General features: G+C 40.9%; 1 protein-coding gene across 1 annotated transcript; it reads left to right on the plus strand.

The window, feature by feature from the left end:
• Positions 1-10567: 10567 nt before the first annotated feature.
• EDDM3B (epididymal protein 3B) lies at positions 10568-11211 on the plus strand. The gene has a single exon (XM_019430517.2). The coding sequence runs from the start codon at positions 10580-10582 to the stop codon at positions 11015-11017; it is 438 nt and encodes a 145-aa protein (XP_019286062.1). The 5' UTR covers positions 10568-10579; the 3' UTR covers positions 11018-11211.
• Positions 11212-20388: the final 9177 nt, after the last annotated feature.

The following is a 20388-nucleotide window of genomic DNA, read 5'->3' on the forward strand; positions in this document are numbered from 1 at the left end:
TGTAAGGATAAACTGAAATCATTTGAGTTACAGCAGATACAGAAAGAAATCACTTTATAAATGGATTTGGTATACATATACATTGTGAAATAATCACTACAATTAGGCTAATTATCAAATCTGTCACCTCACTGTTTTGTGTGTGTGTGGTAAGAGAACTTAGGATTTATCCTGTTAGCAAATTTCAAGTATATAGTACTATTTCGCCACCTGTTAAACAAAAAAATTAACTGAGTAAAATTTTTTAGCTTGTGTGTTTATTTTTAGTAATCTCTACGCCCAACATGGAGCTCAAACCCACAACCCCAAGATCAAGAGTTGTACACTCCTCAGACTGAATCAGCCAGGTGCCCCTTAACGGAGTACATTTTGAAGATCTTATTGGCTTTACTCAATGATTCATGGATCAGGCAGCATCCAGTCTAACAGGTAGAAAGGAGCTCCAAGGAGCTATACAAAATTAAAGACTTTTATAGGCAGGAGGAAGCAGGAACAAGGATGTTATACTAGGCAAAAAAGCAGGTCCTATATTGCAAGGTAACTTTCTTTAAGGGAGTGGTAGGAATCTATTAGGCAGATTATTTAACTAGTGCATCAAACAGTTTCTGGTTTCTGGGAGAGCCAAAACTAGTTTAAGTCTCAATTTGATGATGTGGGGCTTAGCATAAGCAACTCCATTTTGGGCCTGTTATCTTGTTTTAACATATCTACAATCAGTATGCTATACATCAGATCTCCAGAACTTATTTATTCATGATGAACATCTCCCCATTTCCCCTACCCTCCCAAGCCCCTAGTAACCACCACTGTACTCTGCTTCTATGAGTTTGACTATTTTAGATTCCACATATAAGTGAGATCATACAGTATTTGTCTTTCTGTGTCTAGGTTATTTCACTCAATGTAATGTCCACCACGTCCATCCATGTTGTCAAAAATCACAGGATTTCCTTCCTTTTTAAGGCTGAATAACATTCCATTGTATATTAATACCACATTTTCTTTATCACACACTTTCCTTATCCATTCAACATCACTAACCATCAGGGAAGTGCAAATCAAGACTGCATTGACATATCACCTCACACCTGTTATAGGATGGCCATCATAAAAAATAAAAATAATAATAGGTGAGTGAAAAGTGCCAGACAATTAGCTTTTTAAATTGTAACAGAGGTGCCTGACAGTAAGCTTTTGATTGCCAAGGCATCCATTCCAAAGACATCCATCTCAAATAAACATACTGCTAGCTTTACAGCTAAATAAGGAGCTATGCTGTCCCACCCATGAACTTCCCCTTTTAGCCCTGGATGACCTAGATAACTGACCATTTGTGTGACCCTGCTTTTCCTTTCCCAAGCTTTAATTCCCCCTCTTATATTTTAAATTCACCAATAAAAACTAAACTCTCAAAATCGTAGGCATACCACCCATGACTCCAACAAAGGCAGAGTCTGCACACTCCTTCTCTACACAAGAGCTCACTGTAGGACTTTGAGTGTGCCATGTACCTTCCAGAATATATGATTAATAAGCTTTGTTTTTTCAAAGTTCACAATGGTTGTTGCTGAGATGTATCCTGCCATCATAATAAGAGCCACAAGGGCCAGTCCAGCCACAAGATTGGCTCTGGTTGGGGAAATGTCTGTGGGGGCTCAACACAAATCATGCAGGCAATGTACATGCCTCCAGGGATCCCTAGTTGATGACATCACAATACAAGAGCTGAGTCCAAGACAAAAGAGTGAGGATATACAGAAAAGAGAACCCTGCTAACTACTGGTGGGAATGTAAACTGGTGCAGCCATTATGGAAAAAAGCATGAAGACTCCTCAAAAAATTAAAAATAGAACTATCCTTTGATCCAGAAATCTCATTTCTGGGTGTTTATACAAAGGAATTGAAATCAAGATCTCAAAGAGATACCCACACCTTTATGTTCATTGCAGCATTGTTCACAGTAGCCAAGACAGGGGAAAAAAAACAAAAGGAACATCAGCAGAAAGAAATCTTAACTGAATTTCCATCATTTGACTAAAGCAGAGCCTCCTGAAAAAATGGCCACCACTAACTTCCCTCCAAAGCAGTCTCCAGACAGGAGGTGTTTCAAAAAAACTGTGTAGAGTTGCCTGGGTGGCTCAGTCAGTCGAGCATCCCCCTTTAGCTCAGGTCAAGATCTCACAGTTCTTGAGTTCAAGCCCCACATCAGGCTCTCTGCTGTCAGCATAGAGTCCGCTTCAGATCCTCTGTTCTCCTCTCTCTCTCTGTCCCTTCTCAGCTCGTGCATGGCTCTCTCTCAAAAATAAATAAATAAAATGTCGAAAGAAAGAGAAAGAAAGAAAGAAAGAAAGAAAGAAAGAAAGAAAGAAAGAAAGAAAAGGAAAGGAAACTGTGTAAATGAGGTTTATCAGAACCCTTCATTTGTCTTCCCTAAAAGCCCATTTGTTTTTCCCTTGGAAGTCTTTCCCCACTCTCTTTCCCTTAACTAAGTTGGTTTATAAACTTCTATCTCTAGCTGGTCAGTGAACCTCCTCATCACAATGCTCCTGCATGTGTACAATTAAACCTGTTTTCTTTTTTTCCTGTTAATCTACCTATTTTCCTCCCAAAGATGTGTTTGGAAATGTATATTTAGAGTGAGGAGGAAGGATGAGAAAAGAATTCTGTCCTTGGCTCAATCCAAGTAGTCGTGAGAGTCGGTAAGTAAAAGAAACAATCTGAGGTGCCTGGCTGGCTCACTTGGAAGAGCATACAACTTTTGATCTGGGGGTCATGAGCTTGAGACCCATGTTGGGTGTAGAGATTACTTTAAAAAAGGCAACCTTGGGGCGCCTGGGTGGCTCAGTCGGTTAGGCGGCCGACTTCGGCTCAGGTCATGATCTCGCGGTCCGTGAGTTCGAGCCCCGCGTCGGGTTCTGTGCTGACAGCTCAGAGCCTGGAGCCTGTTTCAGATTCTGTGTCTCCCTCTCTCTCTGCCCTTCCCCTGTTCATGCTCTGTCTCTCTCTGTCTCAAAAATAAATAAACGTTAAAAAAAAACAATTAAAAAAAAAAGGCAACCTTAAAAAATAAATGAATAAAAGAAACAACCCATGCTGGGCACATAACTCACTTGTGGAATTTACCATCGACTCTTGTCTGTATGCCCTCTGCTTATGTTCTACTGACCTTCAATCCTTCAATAATGTATCAGACCCTGTATTACCTACTGTTTTCAAGTGTAGAAGTAGCAAAATTTTCCCTCCTTCGTTTCTAGGTTCTTTGACTGTTGTAACAAATAAACTGGCATAAAGCAAATTAGCAAGAGAAATTATAAGAGAAGTATTAAGTCACAAGTGTATTTCTGCCTGAATGTGTTTTTACTGAGACTTCAGAAATTCATCCAAAGCCTAATAAAAATAATGAATTGTCTTTTTTTTTCTCACATACCATTTCTCTCTGCATAAATAGTTATGGAAGATTTTAATTAGAACATTATGAATAATAAAAGATAACATTTATCACAACTGTCCACACAATCAAGATGGGGTTAATTATGGAAAGGCTAGAACAAAGCATTTTATTTGTCTCCCATTTAAGAATTCCCAGGTAAGTGGTATAAGTCATTTAGGAATCCCATTTCTTCTGTTACATTACTCTGCCATCCCCAAGGGGAGAGGTGTTAAGCTCAATTGTATCATACACCCCTTTGGCATTCTGGTGAAGCCAATGAATAATTGAGAATAACAATAATAATTAAGAACAAGAGAATATTTTTAAATGCACAAAATAAAATACATTGGATTTTAAATGAAATTAAATCAAATATTTAAAGTTTGTGATATAGTAATATATGTGTTTATTAGTGCATTAAGTAATAATATCTAAATGGGGGTCTAATCACTACTGTAGTTTTGAGTATGATCAGTGCAAAATATTTTGAGATATTTGCAATGACTATAAACTGATATCAAAGATTTCCACTGTTTTTAATTCAAAAGTGAATAATTGTTTTTTTTGTTTTTTGTTTTTGTTTTTGTTTTTTAATTTCATTGTTTTACAGTAATCTCTACACCCAACATCAGACTCGAACTCAAACCCCAAGATCAAGGGTCACGTGCTGTATCGACTGAACCAGTCAAGCGCCCCCAAAAGTGAAAGAATTGTTAAATTTCAGTTGCAGGTTAGTGAAAATAAAGATGTTAATTTTTCCCCGTGAAAATAAAAAGGAAACCTGGTTTAGAATGGCGTGGGGAGGCCAGCAGGGGGCGCTCTCATACCCTGCCACTCACGCCAATTACAGATCCTAGGGAAAGACTACTTTGCAAGTCTTAGTACTTGACAATCCCAGCAGGAAGATAGGCTTTCCCTCCCTACTAGGGAACAGCCCAGCCAATTAAGACTGTCACAACCCAGCCAATGAAAAGCCACTACACCTCCAATTCCTAGTTTACGCCAATGGACTGTTTGTTTATAACAGGCTTCCAAACTTCTTCCTTTCCTCTAGAAACAAGTGTTCCTCTCCTTTGTTCAGGGGACTGGCCTATGGTTTTGCTGTAGCTTGCTTGTCCTTGATTATAATTCTCTGCTATTCCTGAATAAGCCCATTTTTGCTGGTAGAATAACTGGTAGTTTTGTTTTTTAAGGTTGACACCCCATACCAGTTCATGGATCCTATAAATTCCATTCCTGTGGTTCTTGGAAGCCCCTGGATTCCAGGTTAAGACACCCTGAGACATAATGATCATCTGCATGAGAAAATTTATCACTATGTTTTTGGGAAACAGCTGTACCAAAACACTGAAAAACTGAATAATGGTCAACAAAAAGATATATCAAGGAATTAATAGGAAGGAGCTAAAGTCAAGGAAAATGTTTAAAGAAAGAATATAATTAACAAATGGTTTTAAATTTGTATTCAAGGATAATATCTCTTTAGGAACTCAAATCAGAAGCCACAACCCAAGCAGCTTCTATTACAAAAGCTGGTAGAACTCTAGGAAGCAGACCAAATGAACAGCTCTCAGAAACAATGGTTAACTCACTTTCCTGGGCTGCTTTGGTAGTTGATTTCTGCAGATATAAAGGGATATGTTCCTACAGTTCAGTTCAGGTTGTTTCCCAACTGGCTTTATTTCAGAGAAGCCGTAGAATTTATGGCTTAGCCCATAGTTGAATGTGTGGATGTATACTTTGGTTCACAATTTTTCTTCCACATCAAAAGTAGAATATCACACTTACTTCAGAAACACTGGATGAAGTAGTTAAAACTAGAAATGACTGGGCTACAACAACCTGATATTATCAACCAATATTATCAACAACTGATATCAACATAACACTTTATTGTTTAAAAAAAGCTACTTTTGGGGGTGCCTGGGTGGCTCAGTCAGTTAAGCGTCCGACTTCAGCTCGGGTCATGATCTCATGGTTCGTGGGTTTGAGCCCCGCATCGGGCTCTGTGCTGACAGCTCAGAGCCTGGAGCCTGTTTCAGATTCTGTGTCTCCCTCTCTCTCTGCCCCTCCCCCACTTGCACTCTGTCTCTCTCTGTCTCAAAAATAAATAAACATTAAAAAAATTTTTTTTAAAAAGCTACTTTTGGGGTGCCTGGGTTGCTCAGTCGGTTAGGCGTCCGGCTTCGGCTCAGGTCATGATCTTGTGGTCGTGAGTTCGAGCCCCACGTCAGGCTCTGTGCTGACTGCTCAGAGCCTGGAGCCTGTTTCAGATTCTCTGTCTCCCTCTCTCTGACCCTCCCCCCGTTCATGCTCTGTTTCTCTCTGTCTGAAAAATAAATAAACATTTAAAAAAAACTTTTAAAAAAATTTAAAAAAGCTACTTTTCCATGCATTGCTTCCTGTAATTCTCAGAATTACTCACTCATGTCCTAGAATGTACTGTAAAATATACGGTATTGGAAACCCATGGATCTCTTTGTGAGCTTGCATCTTCACACAATAGTCCTCATAGTTTCTCCCCACTGCCTCTCTCTGTGTTCATTGAGTCACTACCTGATTCAGCAGATCACAGGAACTTGTTAGAAAGGGCTGTTGATATGCGGCCACATGATGGCCACCTTAATTCTTCTCAGAGTCATCTTTCAAATCCTCCAAACCCAGGTGCCCCAAATTCCTGCCTTTTTACTCTCCCTCTTCACCCAAAAATACTAGAGAGTAATTGGATTTGCAGTACGCCCTGAGACAACTCCCATTCAGTCTCTCAGCACACGATTACCAATTATTCAAGGAAAACTTGACATGACCTGGGCTTTGAGGTGCACCAGAGTTTCTGTAAATCCAAACGTGTTTCTATAAGTGCCAATACTTCTCTACCTAATCCTAATGACATAGCTTCCATTCAAAGAGAAGATCAGGACACTATATACCAGGATGGCATTGCTACTAATATGCTTTGAAGATAAGCTTTGGGTATGAACTGAAAGTGATGACTATAAAACAAGAACAACAAAAAATTTCCCTTTACTCTCTGTGAACAGTGAAATAAAATAAAGTCACTTATGGGGTGACTAGCTGGCTCAGTTGGTGCATATTGTGACTCTTGATGTTAGGGTCATGAGTTTGAGCCTCATATTGGGGGTAGAGTTTACTTGAAAACAAAAATAAATAGTCACTTAGGTCAAGGGGGTGGGTAAAATGGAGCAGGGAGACCATTAAGGAGGTGGCCTTTATGTATGTCCTCATCGGTGGAGTCATGAACTTTTGAACTGGGTCAACTCATAAATACTCTAAAGACTCTGCAGAACACCTGCAACTTGCTACAGTATCAATTGGACATTTGCATAGTGATAGCTTTAGCAACCAATTATGTTTAGCCAATATTAGTTTTCTGTCAACAACACCAATCAAAATTCTTTGTAAACAATGTATAACAGCATTCCCCTTTTGTCTCTAAAATCCCTGACTTTTGCTCTCTTGTGGGACACTATTTGGGTTGTGTGATCAGAGCACCCCAAATTACAATTCTGGATCTCAAATAAATGCTTTTGCTTAATCATTGCCTCCTTACAATTTTTGGTTGACACCGTCTAGGTTCTTTTATTACCTGTGTAATAAAAACAGATTAACAAAAGAAAAACATACAGAAATTCAACAACATGTGTATCTCTTGTATATATTGTGGATAGTCAGAAAAACTGAGTAAAACTTCCCAAAATGACTCAAGCCACCACCTTAAATACCATCTTCAGCTAAAGACAAAAGAAATGGGTGCTGGGTGGCTCAGTCGGTTAAGCAGTTAAGCGTCTGACTTCAGCTCAGGTCATGATCTTGCAGTCTGTGAGTTTGAGCCCTGTGTCGGGCTCTGTGCTGACAGCTCAGAGACTGCTTTGGATTCTGTGTCTCCCTCTCTTTCTGCACCTCTAGTGCTCTTTCTCTCTCTCTCTGTCTTTCAAAATGAATAAATGTTAAAAAAAAAAAAAAAGGACAAAAGAAAGATATTGCAGTGGGAGTGGGGAGGCCAGTTAAGGGAGGTTATGAGGAAAAGCACAGCAAAGTTAAGGTTTGTCGTGTATATTTAAGTCTGTGCCTTCTCCATTGGTAAGAGTTTCTTGTGATTTAGAGTCAGCCTTCTCTTCCTGGTACTAAGAGTGAGGTACTCTCACAAATGGAGATTTCCTAAATGTCCCTTACAAAAGGGTAACTTCCACTCCTGGGTTTCAGAGCTTCTCCTGGGCTTGTGGCTTCTTAAAAATAACCAGCTTAAATAATCTTTATGCCAAAGAGGTATAATTTGGAGTGGCATGCTTTGCTACCCTTCATGACAATTTGATGATAAAGTGGCCCAGTGAGACACTCAACCAAGGTGGCTTAGCTGGGAGTAGCCCTCAAAGAAATGCATTGATAGGGATGCCTGGGTGGTTCAGTCGGTTAAGCATCCAACTTTGGCTCAGGTCATGATCTCATGGTTTGCAAGTTTGAGACCCATGTCAGGCTCTGTGCTGACAGCTCAGAGCCTGGAGCCTGCTTTGGATTCCGTGTCTCCTTCTCTCTCTGCCTCTCCCCCGCTCGTGTTCTCTCTCTCTCTCTCTCTCTCCCTCTCTCAAAAATAAATAAACATTAAAAAAGGTTAAAAAAATTCATTAATGGAAAGCACATTCAAGGATCTCACTTTATCCATAAATTGCACCTTGGACTACATACCCCCTTTATCTCTCAATGAAGATTCCACAGTTCACAACTCCAGAGGTGTTTTGTTTTGTTTTTCACTGATGTTCCCATAGACCATAGCCTAGTCATCCAGGGAATTTTCCCCAGAGGTTTTTTGGGATGTGAATTTAGGAGATAAATCTCTGATTGTCTCCTGATAACTCCAGACAACCCCTCTTCAGTATTACCTCTCCCCAGAGCCTTGCCATTCCTTTGTGCCCTCAAGTGAGTCTTTGATGTTGGACACCTTTGCTCCAGGCTATTCTCAGAGTGAACCCAAGTGTTCTAGATAAGAAGGTACAGGAACAGGTTCACTTAGTAAGTCTGTTCCCTCTCTCCCCACCCCCACTATTAATCAGTGGAGTGCTGTACCTCTCACTGCTATTCCTCTCTTCACTGCCACAGACTTCTTGGCTCTCTGCTCTTCAGATCCACATACTGATTTCCACCACCAGTGACATGTGAGTGTTGGATCTGAACAGGGTGAGTTAGATTTAGGGTTGGTACTGAGGATGCTTGAGGGGAAAGGCCCAGGAACACTGGAAGGGGCCTGACTGAACTTCTAGACGGTAGAGTTAAGATTGGAAAGTGATCCAGTTTGTAAGAAGCAAAGACCTGAATTCAACTCAGGAGTAATCCCTCTGATACAGTCTGTCCTGTCAACCCCTCCAATCTTTCCAAGCATAATATTTTGAAGCAACTTGAATCCTGATCTTTTATCCTGGTTAGGACCTTTGGCCAGGTATAGGGTGCCAGAAATGAGCAAGTGCCTATTCTGTCTTCTATGCTCGATGTAGCACTTTACACAATAGGGGAGGAAAAAAATTTCCTTCCATCCTTCAAGATACTTCCAACTGGTTTAAGAATTAAAATGAAATAAGATTTAGCAGGAGGGAAAAACACCAAAGTTTTATTATGTGCACATGGAGGCCCAGTAATGAAATGGAGACCCCAAGTAATTGACTGAGGCAGGCAGCTTTTATACATTTTAAATAGTGAGACAATACATTTGTGAGGAATTGACAGGAGAGAGAAAACAAATGTTTGGGAGTTCCAATTAGTAAGGAATTCTAAGCAGAATCTGGGCTGAAATAGTAGATTAGTAAAAAGGAATAAAGTTTGTTTATTCAGCTTACTTGGCTTTAAAATTCCAATCTCTGGTGGGGTGCCTGGCTGGCTCAGTTAGTGGAGCATGCAACTCTTGATCTCAGGGTTAAAAGTTCGAGTCCCACATTGGGCATAGAACCTACTTTAAAAATAATTTTAAGCAAGTAAAATCTCTATCTTTGGTGATAAGAATATCTTTTTATTTCTTAGTATAAGGAGGGTACCTTTCATATGAGATTCATTTTCTGCTTTTAGGGGGACAGAGGAGGGTCTGAGTGTCCTTGTACTGGCTGTTTTCCAAGTAGCTTCAATTCAAAACAATCAATATACTATTGTGACACCTTTTAGGGTGGCCTACCCTGCGTTCCTACAAAATTCTCAGAAGGGCTCTCACATGCATATCTTGTTAGAGTCCCTCACAAGTCTGTGAGGCAGCTATTATTAGGCAGATTTGAGGACACAAGTGCTCAGAGAGTTGAGAATCAGGTTAGAGATTCCATAGGGCCAGTTCCACTCCCCATGGTAAATGAGGACAGAGAGCTGGTTTAAAGGGGAAACTTTTTCACACACCTCTATGCCCTAATTTTGACCAGGGTAGCTCCTGTGAGGGTAGTTTCAATCTTGGTACAGGATTGATTAAAATGATATTTCAGAACTGGAGCTCCTATATGATGGCATTCTTAACAATAGATCAAGATTGTTTATAACTATGATAACTAGGTAAACAGCCTCTGAGAAGGTATGTGGGTAGTCAGAAGTGATAACAGGCTTTGGGGAAGTGTTATAAGGAAAGCAGGATTAGATAAACACCATCTTGCAGAATCAGCGTAACTGTAGCCTGGGGTCTGAAGGAACCAAAGCCTTCTTGCTTGGAAAATATCACCCAAGTCTTCACTCATCTTCTGCATTCCCTTAAAAGGTGGCAATCCTTTCCACTTCAAGCCATACAGCTTAAAATGCCATTTTTTTTTCAGACTCACGCTCTTCTGAGAACTGATCTGCACCGTTAAGACAGAATTAGCTGGAGGGTGATTGGTTGGAGTGGAAGAGAGGGCAGACAGGAGGTGTTTGAATTCCTCAAAATAAACTCCACCTATTTTTTACAATTTTGTGTTTGTCTCACTCAGGCTCTAGCATAATTTCAGTTCTCATAAACTTTATTATCTAACGAGATTCATCACCTTCAAGCCTGGGAACAAAATGATAAAATTGGGCCCAAGTGCCTACACTGGCAGGGAAGGAATTTTAAGTTGGAGGTCAGCTCTTAGGGCAGCTGAAATAATGCTTTCCTCTCTCCCTGCTGTGGACTCGCAGGTGGCCCTGGTGACTGAGATGGCATCCTCTCTAAAGGTCCTTGGCCCTATCTTGGCCCTGCTGTTTCCCCTATGTGGGCTGCTTATACACAGCCAGAACCTTTCCTGGAGGGAATTCATGAAGCAGCACTACCTGAGCACAAACTGGAAATTCAGCGACTACAAATGCGATGATCTCATGAGGGAAAGAGGAGCTCCAAAAGACAGGAACTATCACACCTTCATCTATACCTTGTGGCACAAAATCGAGCATATATGCCTCAGGAAGTGGAGAGATCGTTACAGAAATGTATATATATGGGTCCAGCATCCCTTCAAAATCCTCCAGTGCTACCAGGAGGGTAACAAAAAGAGCTACAGAGAACATAGCAGCTACAGCTACATTGAATTCCACTGTGGCATGAATGGGTATGTGGACAGCATAGAGGACATCCAATTGTTAGACATCAAAAATTAGAAAGTCTACCCACACCCCCAGGTTTTAGTAGAGTGCCCATTACTTCCCAAGTGGTAGCCTGATGCCTACATCAACAGCGCTGGCTACTCCTTCCTTTGCGTGTATTTGCTAATGTTTTCTCACGACTGGAGTTATGTACCACAAGGTTTCTTGATATTAAAACTGCCTGCGTTGTTTCTCTACCCTGAATACCTTTCTGCCCTCATTTACCTGATTTGCTCTTACATTTTTTTTTTTTTTAAGATTTAGCTCTTATGGCTTTTCTTTTTTACTGAACCAGGGATTTTCCTGATAATGACTCTCCTTATACCTCCCCACGCTAAATGATCTTCCCTTCCTTAAATAAATTGTATCATTCCAATGTGTACGAAATTTATACATGCTATATGTGCAGAGTATGTGTTCTGTGACTGGTATAGGTGTAACAGGGTGTGTGATACAGATTATGCTTGGATATGATTTGTGCTGAGTGTAGGGTTAAGGTGTGTGTTGCTGGACTCATTCATCAAACATATCTCTAAGGAAATACATGCATTTTGGATAGGTTAAGTAAGGCATTATGTTTCTTGAGGAATAATACATTAAGTAGAAGATAATCACAGAAATGAGTTTACCTGATAATAACCATTTTCACTAGGCAGAGAAATAGAGTCCAATACAGGACTTTAAAATGCAACCTTCAAGAATGGGTCTTAAGACTTAAATTTTGTTGGAGGAAAGAGGAAGTGAATTGCAAAATGAACTGTCGAGGACACAAGTAAGCAGAGTCCACGAGAATTCTGTTTGCTAAATGGGGAAGAGAGATTCAGAGAAAGATAAGTCTTCACTTCATATAATTTTGCCTCAGGCAGGTATGGGGAGGAGAAATACTAAACACTAAAGTACCTTGTGTTCTTCAGCCTCTTGCATTGTTGAAAGACTCCAGTCCTGAAACAATCAGAGAAAAGACCAAGGTATGAACATTTTCAGCGAGGTGGCTGTGCTCCTAGTCCTAGAGGTCTGGCCTCAATGAGTAGCCAATGAATCTAGGTTGGTCATCCTGTGCCAAGAGCAGCACCTCAGGTTTGCAATTTTTCAGTGCACCTGGGGATGAGCAGACAGTGGGGAGATGATGACCTATACAAACCAAACTCACAAGAGATTAGTGTTAAACCAGTAGTTCTGTATCAATAATCAATCTACATATGAGGAGGAATACTGATTGCTTTTCTCAGTTGATAAAAGCTGCTTCAAAATGTAATGGCAGGGGTGCCTGGGTGGTTCATCCTGTTAAGAGTCCCACTCTTGATTTCGACTCAGGTCAGGATGGTGAGTTCGAGCCCCACATCAGGCTCCTCACTGTCAACGTGGGATTCTCTCTCTCCCTCTCTACCTCTAGCCTGCTTGTGTTCTCTTTCTCTCAAAATAAATAAATAAACTTTTAAAAATGTAGTGGAATATTTTGTGGCGGCATATTTTGGTTTCCTATAGTCATATTTCAGAATGGTCTTTTCTGGTCACCCACAGTAAGTTTTCACAAATACCCCATTTAAAAAACTTTGAAAGTTCCTTTTGTTAAAGTGTTAAAAGATGATAGGAGCACCTGAGCAGCTTAGTCGGTTAAGTGTCTGACTTCAGCTTAGGTCATGATCTCACAGTTCGTGAGTTCAAGCCCCGCATTGGGCTCTGTGCTGACAGCTCGGAGCCTGGAGCCTGCTTTGGATTCTGTGTCTCCTTCTCTCTCTGCCCCTCCCCGACTCATGTTCTGTCTCTCTCTCAAAAATAAGTAAACATAAAAAAAAATAAAAAGAAAATAAAAAGATGATGGTCTAAAACAGTATAGGAGGAAAATGGATTTAAGCCCAATTAGTATAATAGCTTTATGTTGTTGCTTGGGTTTTCCCACATCCACTTCTTTAACCCCATTTGAATAGCTGCATATTCATTTCCTGTCAGGAACTATCCTTTTATTAGAGGGAGAGAGTGTGCAAGCAGTGGAGAGAGGGAGAGGGAGAGAGAGAGGGAGAGGGAGAGGGAGAGGGAGAGGGAGAGGGAGAGGGAGAGGGAGAGGGAGAGGGAGAGGGGGAGAGAGAGAGAGAGAGAGAGAGAGAGAGAGAGAGAGAGAGAGAGAGAGAATCCTAAGCAGGCTCCACACTCAGCACAGGTCTCCACAGGGCTCAACTCAGGGCTTCATCCCACAGCCCTGGGATCATGACCAGAGCCAAAACCAAGAGTCAGATGCTCAGTCAACGGTGCCCCTATTCTTCTCCCCCTCTTTTAATTTATTTTTTTAATTTACATCCAAGTTAGTTAGCATATACTGCAAACAGTAATTTCAGGAGTAGATTCCTTGATGCCCTTTACCCATTTCGCCCATCCCCCCCTCCCACAACCCCTCCAGTAACCCTCAGTTTGTTCTCCATACTTATGAGTCTCTTCTGTTTTGTCCCCCTCCCTGTTTTTATATTATTTTTGTTTCCCTTCTGTTATGTTCATCTGTTTTGTCTCTTAAAGTCCTCATATGAGTGAAGTCATATGATATTTGTCTTTCTCTGACTAATTTTGCTTAGCATAACACCCTCCAGTTCCATCCACGTAGTTGCAAATGGCAAGATTTCATTCTTTTTGATTGCCAAGCAATACTCCATTGTGTATATATACCACATCTTCTTTATCCATTCATCCATCTATGGGCATTTGGGTTCTTTCCATACATTGGCTATTGTTGATAGTGCTGCTATAAATATTGGGGTGCATGTGCCCCTTCCTATTCTTCCCCTTTTTGTGTGCAGTGGTGAAGTCTTGGGGTGATGGGGGGGGTTCATGGGGTACAGAGCTGATGGCCAAGAAAGAATTCTTGAAGATGTCTTTGGTGCAAAAAGATGATTTTATTAAAGCATGAGGACAGGACCCATGGGCAGGAAGAGCTGCACAGGGGTTGTGAAGGGTCTCAGGTTGGAAGGGATCAGGGATAGAGTCTGTAAGGAATTTTGGAAGCAAGATTTCCAGGACCTTGAGGGGCTAGCTGTTGCTAGGGAAACACCACTTATTACCATTTAATAAAACCTCAGTCATGAGACCCTTCAGATGGATATCAGAGGGGCTATAAGCCTGGAGCATGATTGCCAGCATATATCCTGGGGCACTTGACATAAAGGAAGTAGACTTACAGGATCCTGGAGGTTGGGATAATGTTTTGTTTTGTTTAATTTTTTAATGTTTATGTAATTTTTGAGAGTGAGAGAGCAACGGAGAGAGACAAAGCATGAGCCAGGGAGGGACAGAGAGAGGGAGACACAGAATCTGAAACAGGGTCCAGGCTGTCAGCACAGCTGAGGTGTCAAACTTGCAAACCACGAGATCATGACCTAAGCCAAAGTCAGACACTTAACCAATTGAGCCACCCAGGCTCTCCTAGGTTTGGAAAATGTTAAGCCAAGGTTCCTGTTGCCCAAAGCAAAGTGTCATCATCAAGGCAGCTGAGCTCCTGTAGGGAGATCACTCTGCCGGTCTCAAAGACTTGTCAATGGGCTGCTTACAGTAAGGGAATTTAATTTTGCTTTTGCCTTAGTTTCCCACATCACCATGGCAAGCACTTAAACCTCTTTCCTTTGTTCTTGGGTAGCCAGGAGCATCTGAGGAATATCACACATATTCCACCTGGGGAGTGGGATATGCCAGCTTGTATTTTTCCCTCAGCTTGCCTCATGCTCCCTTATCATGCAGTATTGGTGGAGTTATCCATCAAGGTTCCCAATCTCCTCTACTGGGCCAAATGATGGTCATGAGATTCGAGCTAGGCTAACAGGATTTTTTCTTATAGGAGACCAGAATATACCACCCTAAAAGATGACTCTTTGGCATAAAGATTATTATTTTTTATCAATGGAGAAGGCACAAACTTAACTCTGCATAACAAACTTTACTTTTGTTTACCATACTTTTCCTGGTCATCTTTCCATAACCTGCCAGCCTCACACTGTTCTTCCTTTGTTTTAGCTAAAAATAGTATGTAAGCCCAAAGTCATACCACCTTATTGAATGACTCATCCTGATGCGGAGAACAAAGGCAAAAGAAATATAGGGAAAAAATTGGGGCACATACTTTGCTAGAGGCGAAAGGCAACCTTAGCTTGACATTAGCCTGGCCTCCAGGACCCTGTGAAAATCCCTTTGGAAACTTCCTTTTTCTCTACCCATCCCAAGGTATATGTTAGGAATCATCTTCCAAGCATATGGCCCACTGCTATTCACCTGAAGGGTCTCATGGCTAACATTTTACTAGACAGTAGTAAATGATCTTTTCCTAACAGCAGCTAGCCCCTCAAGGTCCTGGAAAACTTGCTTCCAAATTCCTTAGAGACTTAGGCTGTCCCACACCCCCTCTCAACATGAAGGTATATAATCAGTCATCCTTTACAACCCCAGTGCAGCTCTTCCTGCCCGTGGGTCCTATCCTCATGCTTTAATAAAATCACTTTTTTGCACCAAAAATGTCTTAAGAATTCTTTCTTGGCCTTCAGCTCCGGACCCCCACCACCCCAAAACCACATCAGAAAGGAGCTCCAAAGAGCTGTTCAAAAGGGAAGACTTTTCTAGTCAGGGCTGTGGAGCAAGGAAATTTTAGCAAAAGAAAGCAAAGGATTGTTTCCGGGAGGGTCACTTTCCTTTAGGGGGAAGAGCAGTGGAGGCTTATCATGCCAATTACCTCACCTTCCTTTGGGGGGTGAAAAGAGCCCATCTGAACGATTATTGCCTTGGTGCTGACCAGAAATTTCCTAACCGACCAGTTGAGACTACATTTCTGGGAGAGGTTGAAATTGCAGTTCGGTTAGGTATTAGGCCCCAGCTGGATGACTTGTCCCAGCATAAGTGACTCTTGAGCTTACAGTTCTCTTAACATTCCTAAATTTCCATTCCAGGTACAGGAGGCACACATTCTTTCCCCCTGTAGTCTTATTATGGGAAAGCTGTGTAAGTTAGAAATCGATTTGCTTAACGGAGGAATTCTAACCCAATTAGAAGGAAGGAAGGAAAGCGTTGGGTGTAAATGTGTGGTTAGTAAAAGCCACCCTGCCTTGAAGAGCTACAGTAAAGAACAGAAGAGTGAGACAGCACATGTGAAGTTTTCTCACTGAATATACCCTTTGATTGCACTTTGGTATAATTATAATGTAATTTAATAATCTTAGTAGAATGCAATGAGCACTAGTAAAAGCTGAACACATTAAGGCTGAGACAATAGTTCTGTGCCTAGAGAAGGGAAAGATCAGAGGAGAGGGTATCTGAGCACAGCCTAGAAAGATAGGTGAGTAATCAAGCAGAATAGGTCAGAATAGGTCAGAAAAAGTAATCAAGCAGAATAGGTCAGAATAGGTCAGCAAAGGAAACAACACCAGTGAAAGTGTGAAGTGCTAAAATATAATGTTTTCGGGGTACCTGGGTAGCTCAGTCGGTTAAGCATCCAACTCTTGGTTTCGGCTCAGGTCATGATGTTGCAGATCTTGAGCTCGAGCCCCATGTCGGGCTCCATGCTGACAGTGTGGAGCCTGCTTGGGTTTCTCTCTCTCTCACTCTCTCTTCCCCTCTTCCGCTTGCTCTGTCTCTCTCTCAAAAAATAAATTAAAAAAAAAATTTAAATATAATGTTTTCTAAAAGTAAAAAAGAGTAACTATCATGAAAATTTTAAAAATAAATCCATGTTATTGAATAACTTCATAAATAAGCCCATTTTATTGGACTCATTAATTAATAAGGAAATCAGTAACATGTTAAAAATGGTTCAAGTGTGATCTTGGTTTGTAGAAATGTATATTTTCTGCTGGACAAAATTCAGTTGCACTGCGATGAACAGGAAACATCTGCATTATATTCAGTTTTGTACAACTTCATTTCTATACTGCAGGTCAAGGAAAGGTATACACTTCTGTAGTGTCTGTCCATCCCTGTAGATCTGCTAAAGAACTCCAGGCACTCCAATGGGAGGAGACACAATAATCTCTTTTGTCCATTTCCAAGTCTCAGACAATTTTCCCCTCAGGAGATATGGAAAACTGACAACTTATGCAGGAAAATATATAGAGTTCCTTAATACTGGTATGGAAAGGAAGAAGGAAATCATAAGAAACAGTATGACCTAGTAAATGGCCAAAAAAAAAAAAAAGGCATTACATGCCCAAATTGACCAATGGGCTAAAGGTTGGGGACAATTTTGAGTGCCAGCTCTGCAGAAACCATAAAACCAAACCTCACAAAGAAACTTGGAATTCATCACGTAGCATCAGCTTCTGACTCACTGTTCTGGCCACTCACTGGCCAGATGCCTGACACAGAAATACCTCAGCAACCATGGAAGGGGGAGTGTTCTAAGCGGTCTGAATATGGCTGATAATCATCATTGTTGTTTGGTTAAAGATACTAATCTTCTGGGGTGCCTGAGTGACTCAGTCGGTTAAGTGTTCGACTTGGTTCGGGTCATGATCATGCAGTCCGTGGGTTTGAGCCCTGCATCGGGCTTTGTGCTGACAGCTAAGAGCCTGAAACCTACTTCAGATTCTGTGTCCCCCCGCTCTCTTTATGCCCTTCCCCCGCTCACGTTCCGTCTCTCAAAAATAAATAAATGTTAAAAACATTTTTTTTTAAGATACTAATCTGTTATCTCTGTGACAAGAATTTGGCACTCTTACTATTGCCATCAGCAAGCATATAAGTCTAGAGAAAGGAATAGGCTGAATAACAGGCCTATCCCCTTCCAGCTGAGCAGGAGAGTGGAGGAGACACAGGTGTGTTTAAATACACACGGGGTGTGTGAGGTGTGCCCACAATGGACACATCAGATGCCCTAAACTTGCTTTGCGATTGTAGGGCTGGAACAAGGGCCAAGCCAACCACCAGGGTCTGTTCCCAACACAAGGAGCTTCTGACAGTGTTCAGGACACATTACTCCAGGATATGGCATCTTGGCATAGCAAATCTTTTAAGCTAAAGAAATTTGAGAAATGACAGGTGAGGAAAAGACTTTCTGATCTTCCCCTGAAGCAGGCCATAAAACTCTCACGCGAGAGGTGCTCTCCCTATACCCAGAGGAAAGGAGCATCCTTATCTCCAAAGATGGAGACATGGAGAAGAATCAGAACAAATTTCTTGCTGAGTTTCCCCCAGTTGACTACACTTCGCTCATACCCTTTGTTCTATCACATCTTTCCACAACTTTCCACTTGTCATCAAACCTAGCGTGAAAACACTCAGGTTTAACCACTTCTTTGGGTCTTCACATCCTTAGCGAGGCTCCCATTTCACATTAAACTTATGTTAAATAAATGTGCATGTTTTTCTGTTGTTAATCTGTTGTTGTTACAGGGAGCCCAGCTAAGAACTTCAAAGAGTAGAAGGAAAAAATATTTTTCCTCTCCTGCACTTCTAAGATTTGGGATAATTTCAGAAAGATAGATAGGAGAAGTAGACTCTCCCATTCATGTCCTCCCCAATCTGTCTTGCACTTTATCTGTGGTAGCTAGGCAGTAATTCACCTGCCTGAATTAAGACAAAGTGAAAACTTTATTTCAGGAGTCAGGCAAAGCCCAGTCTTGAGAACTTGGGCAATGGGTGAAAATCCATGTCAGCCAAGTAAAATGATTCTCAACTAGAAATTGGTATCAGATTCACTGTGGAGTTAACCAAACATAGGTGTGCAAAAGACCTCATTCCCAAAGATTCTGTTTCAGAAGGCCTGGGATATTGGCATTTAAAAAAAAATTTCTTGGACCATTCTTTTTCTTTTATGTTTATTTTTGAGATAGAGCATGAGCTTGAGCAGGGGCAGAGAGAGAGGGAGATGCAGAATCCAAAGCAGGCTCCATGCTGTCAGCACAGAGCTCAACATGGGGCTTGAACCCACCAACTGTGAGATCATGAGCTAAGTTGAAGTCAGACACTTAACCAAGGGAGCCACCCAAGGCACCCCTCTTTAGGCAATTCTGATGTGAGGCCAGGGTTGGGAAGCCCTGCCTAGGGACATGGTAATCAGATACAGTTTCCCTCTGCTGGTGAGTTTGGGTACTGTCAAGTTGTGGAAGTGCAGAGAAAAGGGGTCCTGTCCTGACACATGTGGCTGTACAATTGGATATATGAGTGCTAGGCAGATAGACATCTTTTTTCTTTTCTTTTTCAATTAATAGACTTATTTGTTCAGAGCAATTTTAGGTTTGCAGAAAAATTGGGCAGAAATTATAGAAAATTCTCTTATGCTTCTCCCTTCCTCTCTCTCCTAACCACACAGTCCACAGTTTTCCTGCTATTAACATCTTGTGTTAGTGTGCTCCTTTTGCTGTAATTGATGAACCCATACTGATTATTATTAACTGAAGTCCACAATTTAATTAGGATCAATTTTTTGCATTATATAGTTCTATGGGTTTCGACCATGCATAATGTCATTGTAGGAGAGGAAAAAGTTTTCCTTGGCTCCCTAAGGGTCTCTGGCTGGGTTTGAAAATTAAACCAACAAAGAGAGATTTAGTAGGAGAAAAGCATATGAATTTTATTGAATTTTTTACGTGTACATGGGAACCATCACAAGGGAATGAAGAGCTGAAGAAATGACCAGAGCAAGAAACTTCATACCTTTTAGACAAACAAACAAAACATCTGTGAAGAATTGACAAGATAAAGGGGTTTGGTTTGTGGATATTAAATGGTGAGGAAGTAACTAGAAAGACAAGGGCTAGCTTAACAAGGTTTGTTTGCAGTTTCCTCTGTACCACCTCTGGCTGGTATGTCTTTGTCTCCAGTAAAAGAATTTATTTCCTGCCTTTATGCAAAAGAGAGAGAGAGAGAGAGAGCTTTTCTGCATTTACTGATTCTAATTGCCTTTACTGCAAAAATAATTTTTATGTCTAAGAGCCAGATTTTGAGGTGGAGGTCTGGTTTCCTTCAGCATGAACAAGGACTATCTCCTCATTTATTTAGACTTTCTTTAATTTCTTTCATCAGAGTTTTATAGTTTTCCTCATATTGATCTTGTACATTTTTATTAGATTTATATCTAAACATTTCATTTTTCTTTGATGCTAATGTAAAAAAAATTTTTTTTCAAATTCCAATAGTTCATTGTTGGTATATAAGAAAGCAATTGATTTTTGTATATTAACCTTGTATGCTACAATTTTGCTATAAATAGACATCATTTTTATCCTGTAGGTAACTGAGACCATTAAAAATAAAAGTGTCCCACTATTATATTTATGCTCCAGGAATACTAACCTGGGAGTGATATGTACAACAGATTGGAAGGAAAAGAAGCTTGAGGCTGGGAGTCCATGCAGGAGGCTTTTATGTGAGCCCTCCATGAGACAACAAGATTGTGAATAAAGGTATTGCAGCACCAGTGGAAT

Source organism: Panthera pardus, unplaced genomic scaffold, assembly GCF_024362965.1.
Source record: "Panthera pardus isolate Hobbes unplaced genomic scaffold, ASM2436296v1 HiC_scaffold_24, whole genome shotgun sequence".
Classification (NCBI taxonomy): Eukaryota; Metazoa; Chordata; class Mammalia; order Carnivora; family Felidae; genus Panthera; species Panthera pardus.

Bases quoted from the DNA above. Each gene is read 5' to 3' on its own strand.
- EDDM3B (XM_019430517.2), top strand. From the start codon at position 10,580: ATGGCATCCTCTCTAAAGGTCCTTGGCCCTATCTTGGCCCTGCTGTTT.